Below are 14,316 nucleotides of genomic sequence, written 5' to 3'. Positions count from 1 at the left end.
TTATTAGTACACATAAAATGTATAGAACAGTATGTGACACATGCCGAGTGTTCAAAAATTGTAGCTATTATTCTGAATAAGACTATTTTTCAAGAAAAATACCCCATTTTAGAGATTGTCCATCTCTCCTCACAGCTTACCTTACTATTCATATTATGTACTTATTTTTTAAATATTATGAAGTATTTTTTAATTCAAAAACTCCAAAGCAGTGCTGACTTTATAGTATTTAAATATACATACTCTTTATTATGTTGGCAGCCATTACATTTGCAATTAAGAAAATGTATAATTTTGCTATTAACATTTGGTATAAAATTTATACTTTATGCTTTAATTACCTTATACCTTTGCATTTGCATGACTGTCTTTAATTGTCAGGCAGCAAGCACAACGATTACTAAATAAGAAAGTCATCTGGCTAAAGTACCATACCTGTTGCTTAATACTTCCCATTCGGCATAGACCAGGGTCTCAACCTCACCACAGCCGACATTTGAAGCTGTATAGTTCTTTGTTGTGGAGGACAGTCCTATGATAGGATGCTACATCCCTGGCCTCCACCATCCAGGCAAAGTGGCATCTAGAGGCTGTGTCAGTTGTGGCAACCATGTCTCCAGAAATTGCCAGATGTACCCTGAGCACAAATTTTCCCCATTGAGAACCACTGGTGTAAGAACCAATATTAGCACCTAAGGTCAAATTAGAGTTTTCTTTCTCCTATCTTGTCTTTTCTATCCTCCCATAAATTAATCAGGACCAGTGAAAATTTAGTATGTGTATGATCTGTGACAGCTTAAAAAATTATCAAATAATCAGTTATATATACAAAACTATCAACTTGCTACCCACTTTGTTGTATTCTATAAATAATAAAATGCTTTTATTCAACATTATATAATGGTTTAATTAGGTATATCTAATTGGAAGTCTTATTTACATTTAAGATTGCTAGAATGTTTGTGATTAGGTATTTATTTGTACAAGGGGAACTAGAATGGAACTTGAAGATTTGTTTCTCCTATACTATTTATTGCCTCTAAGGGCCCCATCATCCTCTGCCAGAAGAGCATAAATACACAAATTGTCTGTTCCACTCAAAATGAAGAGAATTTTGGGTTTTTTGTCTGGCCTTAGGTGGGAAAAAGTTTATTTTTAAAAATTAGAAATTATAGAGAAGATAAAAGTAAAAATCACCATTAAGGGTCTGTAGTAGTCAATAATAAGTAAATAAAAATAGGGTCTTTAAACTTGTTTATTATGCATATTCTTTTTTTAAAAAAATATGTAAGGTTTTTAACCTTTTTATAAATAATATGGATATGTTTCAATGCATACGTGATCTTTATGTCTGTATAGTTTGAAATAAAATTTTTCCTCTCCATGTTTATTATGGAAGTGTAAATTCACTCTTTTGGTTTTAAAAATATCAAACTGTGTAGCGATAATAATACACATTATTTTGTTTCATATAAGAGTTGAGGTGGGTAGTGATAATAATGTTAGCTATGGTAGAAGAAACACTATCCCTGACAATTCTTGTTCTGTTGTAGATATAAGTGAACACAACACTGAAAGTTGCTGAAATACTGAGCTTTCACACTTGGGAACTTTTATCCTCAGCACCCAGTACAGGGTGTGGAACATAATAAGCTCTCAAATATTTATTAAATAAGTACAAGAAAATATTTTTCCTAGGTCTGCAGTGTAAACATTTCTTTCTTTCCAGGGTCCTGTAATGCCAGGGAGTCATTCAGTGGAAAGATTTGTAATAGAAGAAAATCTTCACTGCATCATTAAGTCCCACTGGAAGGAAAGGAAGACTTGGTAAGATTCTTTTCATGGTACTTTTAGAGTGGAGAAAAAGCAACTTTGATATTTGGTAAGAACAAAATATGTATGTTAAGGGTAAAAGGAAATCTTTCTCTCTTCTGATGCACTGTCTTGCTAAGAACAATCTCTAAAAACACTTGCTTTGCTTTGTTGAGAACCTTCACCTCAAATGATCCTTTCCTGCCTGCTCCCTAGTTCTGTGCCTTGTAGTGCTTTGTTGTAGTAATGTGCATATGGTACCAGCTTTTTTGTGTAGATATTGGCCACATGCTATGGAGAGATTAACTTGAGCAGCAAACTGTTTTGGATATGCATGTTACAGGAATAAATGAATACTAAGTGCTCTGTTTCCTAGCACTTAGACATCAAGCTTTAGAAAAGTTTATTTTTAATATTAAACTTTGAAAGTTTTGGTTTAGATTTTAAGATGGGAAGGATCATAGTATTTTGGGAGTAGTCTACCATGTTAAAACTTAAGTTAATATATCTGTGTATGCTTCCGTAGTATTAGTAAATCTTGATCTTTCAAAGAGTTTTGAAATTCATTAAAGAGTATCCCTGTGGTAGACAAAATATTCTGGGCTATAATAAGTGAAGCAAGGTTTCCTTTCCTTACATATAAACACATTGTTTTTGAAACCGCTTGTTTGATCTTACATGTCTTTGTATACTTGTTAAACTTAAATTATACTTTTTATAGTGCTGCACAGCTAGTGAGCTATCCAGGGAAGAACAAGATCCCCTTGAACTACCACATAGTTGAGGTATGCATTCCGCATGGAGCTTGTTTCTGAGTTTCGGAATCTTTCTTGTTGACTTTAACGTATAATCTATTCTTTTTTTTTTTTCTTGCTATTTGTCAGGCACTGAAAAATAACAGAGGAGCGAGGAAATTGCTGTCAGTTTTGGTGCTCTGTTAGCCATGTTAGTACAGAGGAAAGAGGAGGTTGAGACCAGTAGCCAAATGGAATTTTGAGTTGCATATAAAGTATTTATGTAGTATGTCTTCATGCATGGATAGTTATCATGGATAATGTAAGTTACCTCTAGCTCTTTTAGTACATTGTCCACTTAACAGATATATAAGTGGCTTAAATACTTTAAGATATTACACTAGGCAGGTGACCTGTCTGTAACTGTTTATCTGGCCTCTTATTAACTAACTAGCATATGCCTGACTTTTATATTATTTCCTGTATCACAGGGTAGGGATAAATATGAATCCTTATTCTTAGAAATCAAAGGAGCCAATTGTTTTAGAAGTAGTAAGCATAGATGCTTTTTTGACCTATGTAAGTCATACAGAAGGATATTAGTATTGAACACCTTGTAGATATTTATGTCCCAAAAAAGTGTTTTTACTTGATGCTAGTAAACTATCAACTGCACTATTCCTTTGTGTTAAAATATTCATGAAAGTGAACATAGTTATGATGTATTATTTAAGATTCACTTTTTATTCATACTGCACTTGTGTGCTTTCTTAAAAGCACTGCATTTGTCCTATTTTTACCAAACTTGAGTATACTTAGGCTTTGAACTTAACTCATTGATATGTCAATTGAAATGCAAAATATAAGGCATATTTTTACATCTGCAAAATGTGTAGAAATTCTCCACAAAAGTGTGGGAGATAATGAGAGGAAGGAATGCAGACCAGGCCTTAGATTTCTAGGTAGGTGGTCACAAATTACATAGGGAGGGTGGAAGCAAGTTTCTGAACAAGAGACATGGCAAAAAGACATCTTAAGATTAACAAAAAGATTCCTGGGCACCAATTTTAAATAGCATTGTGGAATGACTTGGCCATCTTCTGTTCCCATCTTCAGATTATAATAAGGGTTTTTACTACTTAAAGGAATGAAACTCTGATGGATCCATGAGTCCCTCAGTAAACAGTATCTCCCCTGAATCAACTGATACTTCCAAAGCTGGAATTTAATTGCTCAATTCTCTGGGAGTATCAAATAAGCCTTAACTTTTCCATATTATTTGGTTGAGTTATAGAGAGAAAAAATTTTCATTACGGTATTCAATTATAGATCTTCATGTTTTAAAGAGTGTAATTTTAAAGATTAATTCTTTTTTCACTACAAATGCCATGGAACTAGAAGTTTGCATTGAGAATATTGAGGGCTTTCTAATAGCAGAAGTGCACAGACCCCTGCTGAATTGCATTCTGACTCATGATTCTCTTGCAGGTGATCTTTGCAGAGCTCTTTCAGCTTCCAGTACCCCCTCACATTGATGTGATGTACACCACACTTCTCATTGAACTTTGCAAACTTCAGCCTGGCTCTCTCCCCCAAGTTGTATCCTTAACTTTGTCCATAAGTTTACTTTCTTTGGCCTGACTTTAAAAGATTATTAAATATTTTTGCTTGTGGGTTTAAATCACTTCAAGAAAAGAGTTTGGCATTTCTTTTAAAGTTAAACATACATTTACAATTCAGCCATTCCACTCTTAGCTGTTGACCCAAGAGAATTGAAAGCACCTTTCTCTACAAAGGCAGGCATTGATGTTCATAGAAATTTCACTTGTTACCCAGAACTGGAGAGAATCCAAGTGCACAAATGGATAAACAAATTTTATTATATCAAAATGATGGAATACTATTCAGTAATGAAAAGGAACGAGTTTTTGATGCAGGCAACATCATGAATGAATTGTAAGGCAATTATTTGGAGTAAAAGAGGCCAAACAAGTAAAAATTAATACTGTATGATTTCACTTATACAAAATTCTAGAAAATTCAAAGATATTTAGTGACAACAGACCAATATTTGCTAGGGGACATAGGTGAGAATGGGGAGAAGTGAAATAGATTACAAAGGTGAATGAGACATTTTGGAGGTTTAGTATAAATGTTCACTTTATTGATTTCATTAGTGTCTGTGGGCCAAATTTATTGTCCATGATTGATAACTCAAACTATTTTTCAGAAAGATTACATGAAAAGATGCTCAACATTAGTAGTCATACAGACTTCTAGGAAATGTTATTTTTTAATCACAACTTATTTTGAAGAAGGGTGGAGAAGTTTTCCTTATCCTCAAAATCATAGCTTGCCCAGGCAACTGAAATGTTATACATGCGTTTGGACACAATGAATACTACATGCGTAGACAGGTACAGTAATTGCCTTATTTCTATACTGATTGTTAGCAGCTTCTGCTACCTGTACTTTATAGAAGAGTTTGGTCAGCAAAACATATGCCCTTTTAAGAATTTCCAAGTTGATTTTTCTTTCTTGCCTCCCCCAAATAATCCTTTGTATAATAATAAAACTCATACTTGTTGTAACATTACACTTTCTGGTATTTCATTATGAAATGATGCCCTGCTGAGGTTTCTTTAATTTCAGTCATTGTTTATTTGCCTGGTGCTTTGGTACAGTTATACTTTTCCTTCTGTATTGGGTATGTAAGCTTTTAAAATAGGCTTTTTGTAAAAGCAGACTCTAATACACTATATTTATTATGTATAAATATATATATGTATTTTTCTTTGTTTATACATAATATAAAATTAGCTTCTATATAACTACAGCTTTATCACTCAGTTTATACAGCGACCATATTGGGTTTTTATAGCTGTAGTAATTGCATGCCCACTATCATCTTTTGGGTGAGGTCTATGTACCACCTTTATTAGCTGGTATTCTTTCTTAACTCTCAATTTTCCAAATCAGAGTAAGATAGGTACTGAACATTTCTTCAATTTCATGTCTTGTTCAAATTCCATATTTGAAAATCATCAGTAATGGCTCTCTGTGCCATTGACCTATTACCTTGAGTAATTTCAGTGATTAAAATTTTAGATATGGGAGGGACATGCTTTAAGAAAGTGTCTTCTGATTTTTCTTTTCCAGTCTAATTGATAAAACTACTAGTTGTATTGGGCATCCTAGTTATGCCATTCACTCAGCAAGTATTTATTGGGCTCTTAGAAACTGCACAGTATTATACAGTATACTAAGGTGATCCCTATCTAGTTAGAGAGATCAGGGCATGGTGTGATGAGAGACTACACTTTGACTCTGCCATTTATAAAATGTTTTATCTGCAATTGCTATAACTTTTTTTTTTTGCCTCTATTTGTCAATTAAATTGGGAGAACAATACATTCCTCAAAAGTTATTGGGAATTAAGTTACATAAACAAGTTTCCTGGCACAAAAGACACTCAAATCATACCATTCACTTTAAAAGGCTAGCACTCTTTAGAAGGAGGAGTATTCCTTTTTGAAGCAGAAGATGGATTACAGGATTTGCAGAGAAAAGAGTAACTGGCAGAAGATACAGGAGCTTTTGGTAGAGGGATGTGCTCTTCATTTAACTCTAAAAAATAAGGTTCTCTTTTTTTCCCTTGAAGATTATATAAGTTCCTGTTATAAACTGCAACCCTTCGTCCTTTTTTGTCCCTTTTGCCCACTTCTCTCTATAGGTTTATTAATTGGTTTTCCCATCATCTAAGTAACTTCCAATTCCGTTGGAGCTGGGAAGATTGGTGAGTGATGTGATGTTTTTTCTTTTTTTCTTTATAATCTACCATTCTTTTTTTTTTCAAACTGAGGTGCATACATAGAACGCACAAATCTTAGTGTATAGATTGATGAATTTTGACATATGTATACATAAACTCATGTAACCATCATTGAGAACAGTCTACCATGATTTTTAAAAACTGTTAATATTTAAACCTATAATAATAAAAGCAGTCTTCATGGTCTGAAATATTTTGGGTTTTTTTTTATATATAAATGGAATAATCCAAGTAGAAGGAAACTTTGTAGCTAAATTCAAGTTAGGTGTAAATGCAGATTATGTACAAGAATTTTTATAAAACTACATTTCCTCATTAGGTCAGATTGTCTTACTCAAGATCCTGAAAGTCCCAAACCAAAGTTTGTAAGAGAAGTTCTAGAAAAATGTATGAGGTAAGTTCGCTGTGTTTTCTCTTTAGCTTAGGTCTCCTCATTTCTGTGGAGGAATTTCTCTCTTCTCTGCATTTGTGATGTGTGTCCAGGATATCATTTTTTAAATCTAAGCTAATCTTACCTTTCAGTTTTTTTATCAAGATTTGAGCTGAAAAAATTAGGCAACTATGTCATCTGGATTCTATGTGAACTAAGCCAATATTTTGGTGGGTTTTTTGTTTTGTTGTCAAATATACTTAGAAATCATTTCAAGTTTCAGGAAAGTTACCAAAATAGTACAAAGAACTCTGTATCCCATTCATCTGGATTCCCCAGTTGTTAACATTTTACATTTGTTCTAATGCTTATTTTTTGCTCTGTGTACATCCATTACATGGTCTTTTTGCTGAAGCCTTTGAAAACAAGCTGCAGATATGAATGACCCATCACCCCTTAACAGTTGGCTGTGTATTTCCCCCCATAGACATTCCTACATGACTATCATACAACCCTCCAAATCAGGAGATGGGCTTTGATACAGTACTACTATACAGTCCATAAACACTGCTGCAATTCTGCCAACCATCCCAACGTTTTCTTTTTCCCTTCTAGTCCGAAGCCTGTCCAGGCGTGTGAGCATTTAAGTTGTCATTCTCCTCAGATTCCTCAGTCTTGAAGTTATTATTCTTTCTCTTTCATGTCCATGTCACTTTTATAGAGTTCGGGTCTTTCTTGGGTTACCCTGATGTGTCCTCCTGACCAGACTCATGTCATTGTTGGTGCTCTTAGTTTATCACATTGGAGGCACGTGAATCCCAGGACTGGAGATGTTAACTTGAATCACCTGGTCATGAGTGTCTGCCAGGCATCTCCACTGTAGAGTCACCATTTTTCCCCTTATATTAATATTTGTGGGAGATATTCTGAGGTTACACTCATACTCTGTTCTTCAAACCTCCACTGACAACTACTTTTGTCTGCCGTGTCCATGACGACTGCCACATGATTCTTTTTCTGTTCCAAATTTATTAGTTGGCATTCTTCTGTAAAGAGCTTTCCTTCCTTTTTCACCCATTTATTTATCTGTGTTTATATATCAGTAGAGAATAATGGATCTGTTTCACTCAGTGGGTTATAATGTTATTGCCATTTATTTTTATGCCCAGATTGTCCCCCGTTTGTCCTTGTGGCCCCTATTTTCTTTCACTGTCCCCCTCCATTTATGAAGCATTCCTGTATTTCTGGTATAAGATGTTAAGATATATTCAGGCTCATCTTGTACTTACTTGCTTCCCTCCCCTGAATCATCTGTTTATACAAGGAGGCCAAGTTTCTAGTAGTGGAGTGTGGTATTTAGGAGCCAAGATCTGGCCTCTTGATGTGCTTGTTGTTCTTGGGGTGTCTTTGGTTCTAGGCCCACTGGATGGACAAGAATACCGAATATATTTATGTGTACACACACATGCACACACCTGTATCTGTAACAATTTCTGTATTCATCTAGGTGTGTATATCCTTCCAAATCCAGCCCAGCATCTCATTTTTTCTATCCTTCACCTTTGCCAAGATTTCGAAGTACCTTTTCAGGTTGTAAGAAACTTGGCTCCCATTAGTCTACATATGTATTTATTTACCACAATATAACCAGTCTCCCAATCATGCAGACCGTCTCCACCCCACCCTGCATCCTTGGCCACCAGGTTCATGGACCTACTGACTACACCTCAGTGCCAACCAAGAAGTTCCAAAGGCCTGAGTTTTGGTGTGCTGGTATAGACAAAAGCTTAAAGGGCTTGTGTTCCCCATTTACTTCTTGGTGTCAGCAGAGTCCAGGTGTTTAGAGGTTGTGACTTTCCAGGTAAGTTGGATGTTACCGAAGAATGGAACTGATGAATGATATTTTCTAAGGTTCTTACTTGTATTTTAGGTTATCTTACCACCAGCGTATACTAGATATTGTTCCTCCTACCTTCTCAGCTCTGTGTCCTGCAAACCCATCCTGCATTTACAAGTATGGAGATGAAAGTAGCAGTAAGTAATGAAAGAAACCCCTCTACCTTTAAAAAGTACCAATGCAAGTAGTCTCTTCATAAGTCTATTAATATGGAGAAAGTGAGCTTTTTCTTGTCTTGGGTTTATGTTTTCTCTATCTGAAAGGTGATCTGCTGCTAATCACTATTGTTGTATTTGTCCTGTCGTTTTGAGGTAGATCACTTAATTGTGATTTACTTAGGTATTACTAGATTTTAAGTTTTTTCTTTTAATATTGTTTATAATACTAAAGTGAATCAATCACCAGAATTTACTAAAATGAAAGTAGGTATTTGTCATGGTGATGGAGATTATATGAATTTATTATCATTGATGATCAGTTCAGATATGGGAATATAAGGGCATACAGACTATATTTTGACCAACAGCATGCTTCTAGAAGTAGATTCTTAAAAACAGTTTTCTTACTTTTTAGCCATGGCATTTCTGAGATTATACACTGTAAATCAGAGGGACTACAATTTGATAATGGCATTTTATCCTTTACACTCACTTATGGTAAGGCGTATGTTAGTTACCACTGGTAGAGTTAGACGTGGAATTTTTCCAAATTTGTCTTTTCAGAGGGCACTGAGCACCTCTCCTCTGTGAGCCTTCCACTTCAGGAGCAGCAGTTCTTCGTATCTTGAAACTCAGTTCTCTCCCTTGCCTTCTCATACTGCATTCCTGGTTCTCCACATACACCTCAGACTATACCTGTTTTCTTTATAATAAACTCAGTTGGTCCCAATGCCAAGTACATTTCCTGTTATTATATCACTTTGTCCTTAAAGCAACTCTGATAAATAGTATGTTTATTATACCAATTTTACAAAGAGGAAGCAGCCTCAAAGAGATAAAGCCAAAACGAAATGGCTTCTGTGTGGTAAATCCCAGATTCAAATCCAGGCTTACTAACTGAGCAGCCATGCTCTTAACTACAGTGCTTTCCTAAAAGAACAAGGTTTGGTGCAATACTTCTAAGTGCCAAGTTTTGAGTTCTGCCTGTACTGACCCAAAGAATCATAAGACAGTCTTTTATATCAAAGAGCTCAGACTTTTATAAAGACTTGAGCTTTCTTTTTTTCCATAGAAACAACTCAGCCTGACAAATTTAAGACCTCCCTAGTAGTTCTTCCTACTTCACTGTCCATTCTTCACACATGGACCTCCCAACTCTGGCTACATCCACTTTTGTATTTTTTCCACGATCCTGGTTCTTGGGTTTGCCTCTCTACAGTTACCCAAGTCTAGAAAGCCCTTAATACATCTGATTTCCTGTTCTCTCTCCAACGTCTGGCTCAAGCTCCACTCCTATAAATACTTTTTAACCTTTAGCAAGCCAGTTTTGTGTTGTTCTCTGGCTGCTTCTATGTGACTATCTTGGTTCACCAGCTAGAATGTAGACTCCTCAGTGGAAGGGGATTTTCTTTTTCTTCACCTATTTTCTCTCCCGCTTTCTAGCAATAGCACAGAGCATGTATACCTGTTGCATTAGACTTTATTCATTCCAAGCTTTATTTGTGACCTCTGTCTACCGTACATTAAAAGTAGATTTCTGATTGCTCTAGGAATGCCTTACAGTATATACTAAGATAAATTTTATACCATAAAGACTTTACAGATATTAACCAACAATAAACACATGGAGTCACAGCACATGAGCATCTGGCTTATGTAGATTGAAGTGTATGGACCCAGCAAAAGAGAAAAGCAAAAAAAAAAAAAAACACTTTAAGTTGGCAGTATTTACCTCATTCAAACTCAGTTTCCACTCTCTTAGGAAAAAGGAGGAAGGAGGTATTGTCAAAAATGAAAGATAAATACACTGATTCTCAGCTTATCAGCTTATAAAGGCCTAGAAATTTGAGAACTGTCAAAGAACAATTGTGACTGCTTCCATATTTTCCCTCACATCTCATCCCTGAGGAAGATCAGCACCCCTTGTACTCGGAATTTCAGTTAGCTAAGTATTCTAAAGGAAGCCTGGACATGAGAATTATCTCTACAGCTTATTTTAGGTGAAAAACTATTGACTTATTAAATGAAACTTTCACATGTGGTATCTTTATACAGATTAAATAGTGATCTTGGGATAAAGAATATTCTATTTTGAAATAATTTTTTTCTTAAAAGTTTCTCGGTTATTTAACTATTTGCAAGAACATTCTTAAAACCAGATCTATCCTCCCACCCATTCTGTGTTTAGATTCTCTTCCTGGACATTCAGTTGCCCTCTGTTTAGCTGTTGCCTTTAAAAGTAAAGCAACTAATGATGAAATCTTCAGCATACTGAAAGACGTACCAAATCCTAACCAGGATGATGATGATGGTAAGGGAATCACGTATTTCTTGAGTAAAACTCCATATAGACCAGATTAAAGCATAAACATAATTCTGGCAACATGATTCCCCTTAAATCTCATAAAGCATTGTATTTGTTTGCCCTGTCAGTTGTTCCTGGAACCCAGGCATTTTCTCCCCCATGTGAGGAGAAATCCTAACATCCCTGTGAAATAGCTTACATTAAATGTATAAACTAATACAAAATACAAAGTAAAACATGCTGTTCTCAAAGATTTTCACACATTCCCTGCTTTCACTTTAAAGATTCCTGAAAGGGAAGACTTGTGTATTATAAGTTGGATTTTTTCCTTCAAATTGAGCTATTATAATAACAATATTTAACATTTACGGATTATATGTACCATGTGATCCCAACCAAAATTCCTAGGACTTTTTCTGGGCAGGAGAAAATTAGCTAAGTAATTTGTAAGTTTACCTGAATCAATAAATGGGTAAGACAAAAAGTGATGAGAGGGACTTGCCTTATCACATATTCAAACATATCTTAAAAACTACAGTAACTAAAACAATGTAGTATTGGCAAAAAAAAAAACAAATTAGTACAACAGATGAGAAGTCTACTGAGAGAACTGTAACCATCCTGAGGGGGATTTTTTTGTTAGATTCATACATAAGGACACATGAATAGAAAAATGCCTTAAAATAAAAAGAGTCATGGACTTTGGGTTATTAGTTACTGGGATTTTGTTTGGACTCTTCTTAAGGAACTTGTGATGTTAGAGAAAATATATTTAGAAAACTTCATGATGTTAAAGAAAATAGTGTAAGTCAAAATCATGGTAATAAATTTAGACATCATCAGACATCTTAGGATAGACTTAAATGCTGTGAGTTTACTGTTTTTTCTTGTATTATAGTTTCTTACCACCAGACAGAGATGAACAAGGAAAAAAAAAAGAGGGAACTCATATAGAATAATTAGGGAAATGGTCCCCAAAATCTAAAAATTTAGATTATGCTTAGTTTTATATTTCAAGTATTTGAAATCATTGATAGTCTTTTATTCTCTATTAGTACTCAGAGATGTCACGTAAATGTCTGACTTAGCGTTTGAATGTGAGCATGCCGTCTGCTTAGCATTCCAGGTGATGGACCAAGAATTCCTTTACTTAAACTTTTCTAACCATCTTACATGGATTACTTTTCAGATGAAGGATTCAGTTTTAACCCATTGAAAATAGAGGTCTTTGTACAGACTCTTCTTCACCTGGCAGCAAAATCATTCAGCCACTCCTTCAGTGCTCTTGCAAAGTAAGTACAGTAGGAACACACATCATATTTTAAGGGATTGGAATTTTGTTTGGGTAAAAGCAATGGTATTGTAATTTTTACCTAAAATTGTTGAATATAAAGATCTTACTATATAGTATTATACAGTTTTATACAATGGATTCTGGTTTGTAGTAGCTAAAATCCCTATGCTATGTTCCTGTTAGTGTATATATAGTTTTCATATATACATGGAATATACGTTTTTATAGATATTTAGAGAAAACTGATGAAAAACCTGGGTCCATAGGACAGTCACATATATAGTCCAGAAGCTCCCAACCTGCCAAAGCATCTTCCAGAGGAAATTAAGTAGAAATGACAGCCAGCTACATTTTGGGGAGCCACCCTTGGCACCTGAAAACAGCTTTCTAACTTGTCAACCCAAAAGAAAGAGCATATAGATATTCCACCAGCCACGCAAAGAAACTGGCCTTCTCACCAAGTCTACTTCCAAGTCTCTATATTATTTGCAGGGTTCCCACAGAAGGTGCAGTCAGAATACTTGACCTACGTTTGGAGACAGTTCCTTAGCCCTCACCTATTCTTAGATAAACAGTAAACAGTCCTAGGCTAATAATAGTGTATTGTAACTCTCTTAAGATTTTGTGACAAGTTCCATACAAACTACGAATTCCTAATCATACCTTTTATATTCTTAATGGTTAATATTTGGTTATTTTGCATTTATGTGCTGCAGTATAAATTGAGAAACATTGAAAGGGCTTTGAAAACATTAAAATGCTTAATGAATAAGTTTATATGTGGTATTTTTTCCCCCCCACTATTAAAAGGTTTCATGAAGTCTTTAAAACCCTAGCTGAAAGTGATGAAGGAAAATTACATGTTCTGAGAGTTATGTTTGAGGTCTGGAGGAACCATCCACAGGTAAAAACTATTTAATGAGATATGTTGAGGCTCTGATTATAGGTATAAAAATAAGTCAGTTAATACCACTGTTTTAGTTTGTAAAACATGAAATTTGATTCTGCCTATAGAATGTTTTTAAAATCCATAATTTTTTTAGTTCTGTGGAAGTAATGATGTTTGATTCATTCTTTAAAGAGTAAGTGTTATAATCTGTTTTTGGACTGTAATATCTCAACATGCTTTAATACTTAGTAGGAATGCTTGTTTCTTAGAAGATTCTACCAGTTGGGTAGGAAATAACTACCTAGTCTATCCAGTTTCTACAAACAAGCACCAGATTTCTCAGACTTCAGTATATTGTTTTTATACAAAGAGGCATTAAAATAAACTTCAGAATATATTTAAGAATTTATGATAAAACATTTATATTTTAAAATTTTAGGATTCAATGGAGGTAATGTATTTTTTTATGAATTATCTAAAATGTTTTAAATGTTAAGTGTTACTCAGTTTTTCTTTTTGCTCAATCTTTACTAATGTTGTAATATTCTTAAACTAAGTACCAAAGTCAAGCAGAGAGCAGAGTAACTATAAAGACCTAATGGTCAAATTGGTCAGTTCCATAGCCACTGAAAATGAATTTCACAGACCTCCTATTTTACTTTTGTAGCAGTGAGGTTATCTTGGCCTACTTAAGGTGTAAAGTTAAATGCATGTAACTTGATTTACCCCTAATAATTCTCTCATTGTAGATGATTGCCGTACTAGTAGATAAGATGATTCGTACACAGATTGTTGACTGTGCTGCAGTAGCTAACTGGATCTTCTCTTCAGAACTATCTCGTGACTTCACCAGGTAATGTGGATTATTTTACAAAGTTCATATTCTCTAAGAATTGGTTTACATGTGGTCTCATTGATGCGATCCAAGTTCTAGTCCAAACCAGGTTGATGCTAGTATACTAATAATGGTCCAGTCTGGTAGGACTGGACTTGGCAAGGTTTTTGGACAATGGAAATACACCAGT

At 34.7% G+C, this 14,316-nt stretch overlaps 1 protein-coding gene across 3 annotated transcripts in view; it reads left to right on the top strand.

Annotated features, from left to right (window-relative positions):
• NCBP1 (nuclear cap binding protein subunit 1) overlaps positions 1–14,316 on the top strand; it is a 38,264-nt gene that overhangs the window by 17,421 nt on the left and 6,527 nt on the right. For 2 of the 3 annotated variants that reach the window (XM_037004188.2, XM_037004191.2), the window contains exons 9-19: positions 1,730–1,827; positions 2,534–2,597; positions 4,035–4,145; positions 4,899–4,963; positions 6,280–6,342; positions 6,698–6,772; positions 8,679–8,782; positions 10,992–11,114; positions 12,298–12,400; positions 13,213–13,306; positions 14,041–14,144. In XM_037004188.2, the coding sequence (XP_036860083.1) occupies positions 1,730–1,827; positions 2,534–2,597; positions 4,035–4,145; positions 4,899–4,963; positions 6,280–6,342; positions 6,698–6,772; positions 8,679–8,782; positions 10,992–11,114; positions 12,298–12,400; positions 13,213–13,306; positions 14,041–14,144 (1,004 nt within the window). Of the gene's footprint in view, positions 1–1,729; positions 1,828–2,533; positions 2,598–2,737; positions 2,869–4,034; positions 4,146–4,898; positions 4,964–6,279; positions 6,343–6,697; positions 6,773–8,678; positions 8,783–10,991; positions 11,115–12,297; positions 12,401–13,212; positions 13,307–14,040; positions 14,145–14,316 lie in introns of those variants that run through there. The other variant, XM_073227279.1, reaches the window with a different exon arrangement.

The sequence above is a fragment of the Manis javanica genome, chromosome 2 (genome assembly GCF_040802235.1).
Source record: "Manis javanica isolate MJ-LG chromosome 2, MJ_LKY, whole genome shotgun sequence".
In the NCBI taxonomy this organism is placed as follows: Eukaryota; Metazoa; Chordata; class Mammalia; order Pholidota; family Manidae; genus Manis; species Manis javanica.
The sequence above is the reverse complement of the archived record's forward strand: the minus strand, read 5'-3'. Positions and strand labels throughout refer to the sequence as shown.